At 42.7% G+C, this 7,260-nt stretch overlaps 1 protein-coding gene across 1 annotated transcript; it reads left to right on the top strand.

Annotated features, from left to right (window-relative positions):
- The first annotated feature begins 6,299 nt into the window (after nucleotides 1-6,299).
- Nucleotides 6,300-6,509, top strand: LOC136163966 (large ribosomal subunit protein eL39-like). The gene has a single exon (XM_065928788.1). The coding sequence runs from the start codon at nucleotides 6,300-6,302 to the stop codon at nucleotides 6,507-6,509; it is 210 nt and encodes a 69-aa protein (XP_065784860.1).
- The last annotated feature ends 751 nt before the right edge of the window (nucleotides 6,510-7,260 follow it).

Genomic DNA, 7,260 nt, shown 5'->3' with positions numbered 1-7,260 from the left:
CTCTAGAATGGTACTGTCTCATGTGGTAGTCACTAGGTCTGTGGGCATTCTAATTTAAATTATTTTTTAAATAAATAGAATTTTTAAATTCATTTATTTAGTCACATTAGCCACATTTCAAGTACTCAATCGCCACATGTGGCTAGTGGTTTATAGTTATTATTACTGTACAGTATAGATACTGAACACATCCATTGTTACTGAAAATTCTGGGCAGTTTGCAGATAACATTGTACCTTATATTATACATTGTATATTCAGTTACAGAAGCTGAAGAGCTTGTCATTGATGAAGATAGCTGTGATTATTTATTTCATTGTCTTTGAGTAAAGGAAAATTGGCAAAACATGAGAAATACCTTTAATAAAGCCCAAACACTCCACTTCCTATTGAATTCAATAGTAGGATAGCTCTTTTTGCCAAAGAAGAGACTCATCAAGAAGAATCAGGAGTAATAAAGGACCTTGAGACTATTGCAAACATTGTTGAGAAGATTCTGATATTCTTATGTCCTCTGACTTCTTGGTTGGTCTACATTTCTCCCCATCCTCCACCCCCATCTCCTCATTATGGAAAATATTGTACATGTTTCATTCATTATACAGAATGGTTTGGCAAGGAAGCCTTGACCAAGACAAATTTCCAATAATAAAGCCTGTAACATTATCCAAGGAAGTAAGGAAATCGACCTCAATATCCACATTAGGAGCTAAGGAGTTGGAGCTCTGAGTTACTAGGACTGGAATAGAATTGTGAGCCACTAAACTTTCATAGCCTATGAGCACTTCATGTCAGAGCTGACAAAACTGGCTTCCTCGAGGCAAGCTGAAGTGAACATGGTCTGTGATCTCCAATGGATATCTTAAATGCACTTAGATGGAATCCAAAAAATAAAAAAGAAATGCAGAGATTCGTATCATGTATGCAACACTTGAAAGCATGCAAAATAATACTGAGATTGTTTTTAATACAATATATGTGAGAAAACATATACATTTGCATGATAATAATAAATACCAACTTCAAATAGTGGTTATCTCTAGAGAGACAGGGAGAGGGGAAATATCAGGAAGGAAGACAGAAAGCTTCAGTTGGATATATGAAAATTTTCTTTAAAAAAAAAATCCAGAGGCTTCCCTGGTGGCCCAGCAGTTAAAACTCAGAGCTCCCAACACAAAGGGCCCAGGTTTGACCTGGTCAGGGAACTAGATCCCACACGCCACAACTAAGAGTCTGCATGCCTCAACTAAGGATCCCATATACCTCAACAAAGACTCGGCACAACCAAAGAAAGAAAAATAACTATTTTTAAAATAAAAGATATGGGACAAGGCTGGTTCTTCAGTAGAGTCTTACAGAACCATCAGTGGGTACAGAAAGTATCAAATATATTATTTTGGGAATGTTTCTATCTGTTTGAAGTTATTTCTTAATGAAAGAAAAATTTAATACAATACGTTCTACTTCTCCCATTTCGTATTTGTGTGATCCCCAGCCTCCCTTTTATCTAGTTGCAAAGAAGATCAAATAATACTGGATGAGCTGTTGAGAGAAGCTCAGGAGACACTCAGAAACCAATCAAGACACCTGCACAGGGTATGGAAGAGGGCTCCAGAGTGGCCAGGGACCAGGGCGCATGGTGGTCTAGACCAGCCCATCGGATATGTGGCATGCAGTCATCATGCTCTACTCAAATAGAGATGGTCCATTTCTTTTGGACCAGAGCAGCTTGGAGGAATGAAGCTGGGTTCTGACGTTCCAGTGAAAACAGAAAGGATTGGATTTGCAAGCCTCTCTGCTTACTTTGGCTGGCCAAGATTGCTCTTTCCACATCTGTCCTCAGGTTCAGGGAAGCCAAATATGTAGATGTAAATGTATACAGTGGTTCCTGCCCAACAGCACTTCAGGAACCCAGGTCCAACCTTGCAGATCCATAAGGGTTGACAACCACCTGCAGGCACCCGAGCAGACTAGGGACTGAAAACAGCTGAGAGAAAAGAAGCCACTTCATTTTTTCTTTTTTCTTAAGTATACTTGATTTAAAATGTGATAATTTCTGGTTTACAGCAAAGTGATTCAGATACATAGATATTCTTTTTCATTTTCTTTTCCATTGTGGTTTATTATAGGATATTGAAGGTAGTTCCCTGTACTATACAGTAGGATCTATTTCATATACAGTGGTTTGCATCTGCTAATCCCAAACTCCTAGTTTACCCCTCCTCTCCCCTCTCCCCTTTGGTAACCATAAATTTGTTTACAAGGTCTGTGAATTTGTTTCTGATTTGTAAATAAATTCATTTGTATCATATTTTGAATTCTACATGGACTTTCCTGGTAGTTCAGATGGTAAAGAATCTGCCTGCAATGCAGGAGACCTGGGTTCAATCCCTGGGGAGGGGGGAGATCCCCTGGAGGAGGGAATGGCTTACCTCCTCCAGTATTCTTGTCTGGAGAATCCCATGGACAGAGGAGCCTGTGGACTACAGTCCATGTAGTCACAGAGAGTCGGACACAGCTGAGCGACTTTCATACTTTTTTGGATTCCACATAGGAGTGATATCATATGACAGCTGTCTCTCTCTTTCTGACTTACTTCACTCAATATGATCATCTCTAGGTCCATCCATGTTGCTACAAATGGCATTATTTCACTCCTTTTGATGGCTGAGTAGTATCCACTGCATATATGAGAAGCCACTCTGGAATGGCTCCTTCCCCCTCCCTCATTCACCTTCTATGGTGGCCTTGGTCACTCAGCTCTCAGTCAAGCGTCCTCTTGACACCACAAACCTTCTGAATGCTCTCCTTTCTGCCACCCCTTCCGCCTCTTCCTCCTGCAGTCCTCATCTCTGGGATAACTCTTTTTTCCTTCACCCCCAGCCTTCACCTCCTGCGTTTCAGAGACTTGCTCTCCCCTTACAATCCTCAGCCCCACATACCATAGGGCCCAGCGGCAGTGCTAGAATATTCCTAACTTCTCCCACCACCCCCACCCCTCCACCTCTTCTCTAGGATGTCATCAGCCAACTTTTAGGCAAGGTCCTCATAAATTCTGATGCTTCCCAGAACTCAGACCTTTGCTCTTTTTCTACCACATACTCTCTTCATGTCCACCCCCACAATTTCATTTTCCTCATGAGTCAGTGACTCCCACCTCTGTACCTCCAATACAGATCTGTCCCCCGCATTGCAGACTCATCTTTCCAACCACTGCTGGACTTGACTACCTGGATATTGTACAGTTGCCTCAACTGCACCATTTTCAACATGGACTCATTCTCTGCCTCTCCACCCACCCAAGCACACTCACTGTGTACTCCCAGATATGACAAACAAACCATCGGGGCTCAGCCACCCAATCTTGACTCCATCTTCTCCTAACTCTCATGTTTTGTCAGTGACCAAGTTCTGTGGATACTGCCTCTGAAATAAGTTTCATAGTAGCCTCTCCTGGGGCTTCCCAGGTGGTACAGTGGTAAAGAATCTGCCTGCCAATGCAGGAGATGCAAGAGACGTGGTTCAATCCCTGGGCCAGGAAGATCCCCTGGAGAAGGGAATGAGTACCCACTCTAGCATTCTTGCCTAGAAAATCCCATGGACAGAGGAGCCTGGTGGGCTACAGTCCATGGGATTGCAAAGAGTCAGACGTGACTGAGCACACAACACACCAACAACAATAACAATAACGATAACAAATAGCCTCTTCCATTGCAGTCCTATTTTCCTTCGAAACTAAGGAGCTGCATCCATTGTTTGAAACATGGTGCAGTCATCCCCTAACTAGCTCTATAGACTCTCTGGCTCTGGCCTAACAGTCTTTCAAATGATAGCTCCAGACTTATGTCTCTAAAAGACAACACTGGTCATATCACTCCCCTAACTTAAAGTGTGTCTGAAGGAACAAACCAAAACTCCTTAATAAAGTCCTTGATCATCTAATCCCTTAACAAAAAGAATGAGCTCTAGAGCCAGACTGGAGGGATCTAATGCCAGCTATCCCACCTATTAACTGGGGGGCCTTGAGGTCATGTGACTCTGTGCCTCAGTTTCCTCATCTGTAAATGTGCATAGTCATTTTCATATAAGATATATTAGCTGCCATTGTTAACTCTCTAGTCTCACTTCTCATCATTCCTCCACAAGCACCTATGCTCTACCCAGTTATATGGAATTATTTCTATTTGGGGATGTTTCCAGGAAACACCAAGCTCTGTCAAGACTCCATGCTTAAATACATTCTAATTTCTCTACCTGAAATGCCTTTCTCTTCCTTATCAATCTGGATAACTATTATGGAAGCTTATGTATCACTTCCTCTGTGAAACTTGCCATGATTTACCTTCCTCTATTCTGATACATCACCTGTTACATATTTCTGTCATAGCACTCACCATAAAACTTCATTCTTTTCTCTATTCAACCCCCACCCCTGAGGCGAAGAGCCAACTCAGGGAAAAGACCCTAATGTTGGGAAAGATTGAGGGCAGGAGAAGAGGGTGATAGAGGATGAAATGGTTGGATGGCATCATCGAATCAATGGACATGAGTTTGGGTAAACTCCAGGAGATGGTGAAGGACAGGGAAGCCTGGTGTAATGCAGTCCATAGGGTCACAGAGTCAGACATGCCTGAGCAACTGAACAAAACAACAACCCTCACCCCAAATACCTGACAGGAAGGGACTATAACTACTTCATCTTTGCTTTTCTAGCATCTAACACAAAACCATGTATAGGGTAGATGCTCATGAATTGCATGAAAGACTTAAAAGTGAGGGACCTGGGCCTCAGACAGATGAATTGTTTAGCCTACTCTTCTCAGTGTTTCTCCTGTCTTCCACATACTAGCAAAGCCACAGCTCGAAGGGATAAAGTGGCATATAACTATATAACTGGGCTTCCCTAGTAGCTCAGTTGGTAAAGAATCTGCCTGCAATGTGGGAGACCTGGGTTCAATCCCCGGGTTGGGAAGATTCCCCTGGAGAAGGGAATGACTACCCACTCCAGTATTCTGGCCTGGAGAATTCCATGGACTGTAGGGTCTATGGGGTCACAAAAAGTCAGACACAACTGAGTGACTTTCACTTTTACTTTCATATAACTTGAACCCAGATCTGTCAACAAACCCAAGATCTTTCTACTATAACTATCAAAACAGAGTTTCTAATTCAAAATAACATACTGCTGTGATTCCCTTACAAGACCTCATTAAATAATAGTAAAAATATTTTAAAATCCATCACAATAGACTGAGAGTATTCATCAATGGGTCATGGATTTTGATGAATTTCTCAAAGACGTTAAATAATACTTAAGAAGTTGGCAAGAGATGAAACAGGGTGAAGGATGCAGCAGTCTACAGAACTCATAGAAGGAGCCTCAGCTAAAGAAGGAGAACTCTCCCCTGAACAACTCCAGGGAGGCTTCCAACTCAGAAATGCCAAGTACCAGAAAGTGAGAGTAAAATAAGGGGCCGAAAACAGGGAGATTGATGGAATAATAAAATGCTGTCCCTCACCTGACTCCCTGCCTCCACCTCATGCAAAACTCCTAGTCATATGATACTGTCTAATCACTGCCTCCCTACTCCAAACAAATAAGAGAGTTCTTCTCTTTTAAGAGTAGACAGGACTTTCATGGTGGTCCAGTGGATGAGAATCCATCCATCTGCCAATATAGGAGACACAGGTTCAATCCTTGGTCCGGGAAGATTCTACATGCCGGGAGCAACTAAAGCCCATGCGCCAGAACTACTGAGTCCACACTCAACAGCCTAACAGCTGCACCTATTGAAGCCACATGCAGCAGCTGCTGAAGCCTGCACGCCTGGAGCCTGTGCTCCATGATAGAAGCCACTGTAGTGAGAAGCCTGTGCATCTCAACCAGAGAGTAGCCCCCACTCACTCCAACTAGAGAAAGCCTGCCCACAGCAACCAGGATCCAGCACAACTTAATTAATTTTTTTAAAAAGTAGACAAATTGAAAAACTAGGATAGTCAGTGTAGGGCATTTGCAGTCTCCTAGGTAAAGTCCAACTTCCTGTCCACTCTCCTTAAAGAAAAGCTACAAGTTGACAAGCTCTGCTCTCTCACACTGACCTCCCAATCACCTATTTCTACTGCCTCATCCTTAAGTATAACCAAACAACTAAAAATTTACTAGACTTTTGAGGGAATCCCACAATGTCAAGAGAAAGACCAACACAAACAATTAGAAATGGGCAATTCACAGACAGAGCAGATTGCTAATTAGTATCCTCAGAGAGATTTGAGGCAATGCCACATGAAATAATAGTGAGATGCATCTTTTCTCTTCTCCGCCATCCCATGCGTGGTTGAGTTCTGTCCTCACCGTGTCTTCTCACAAGACTTTCAGGATCAAGCAATTCCTGGCCAAGAAGCAAAAGCAGGATCGTCCCATTCCTCAATGGATTCGAATGAAAACTGGCAATAAAATTAGGTACAACTCCAAGAGAAGACATTGGAGAAGAACCAAACTGGGTCTATAAGAAGCCTCACATAAAAAGTGGCACACATGTTAAGACCACTTATTTAAGCAGCCATATCACAGTGAGAACATCACTACGTAATGCCTGGCTCCTGATGTTTCTTATTTCCTCACTATCAGTCTGAGACCAGTAATAAATATGATATGTTATGTTGGAGAAAAAAAAAATAGTGAGATACAGTGCAGGCTTCCCTGATAGCGTAGGTGGTAAAGAATCCGCCTGCCATGTAGGAGATCCAGGTTCAATCCCTGGGTAAGGAAGATCCCCTGGAGAAGGAAATGGCAACCCACTCCAGTTTTCTTGTCTGGAGAATTCCATGGACAGAGGAGCCTGGTGGGCTACAGTCCGTGGGGTGGCAAAGAGCTGGACATGACTGAGTGACTAACAGTGCTAAGTCATTTCAGTAGTGTGGGACTCTTTGCAACCCTGTGGGCTGTAGCCTGCCATACTCCTCTATCCATGGAATTCTCTAGGCAAGAATACTGGAGTAGGTTGCCATTCCCTTCTCCAGGGGATCTTCCCCACCCAGGGATCAAACTCACATCCTTACATCTCTTGCACTGGCACACAGATTCTTTACCACTAGCACCTCTTGGGAAGCCCAGTGAGATTCAGTACTACAATTAAAAGGAACAATCCAAAAATAAATTTTTAATTATCAGAATGATTGGGAAATAAACCTAAAAGAATCTCCTGTGTGTGTATGTGTGTGTATGTATTAGTTGCTCAGTCATGTCCAACTGTTTGCAAC

The sequence above is a fragment of the Muntiacus reevesi genome, chromosome 3 (assembly GCF_963930625.1).
Source record: "Muntiacus reevesi chromosome 3, mMunRee1.1, whole genome shotgun sequence".
Lineage (NCBI taxonomy): Eukaryota > Metazoa > Chordata > Mammalia > Artiodactyla > Cervidae > Muntiacus > Muntiacus reevesi.
This window is presented reverse-complemented; position numbering and strand designations above follow the sequence as displayed.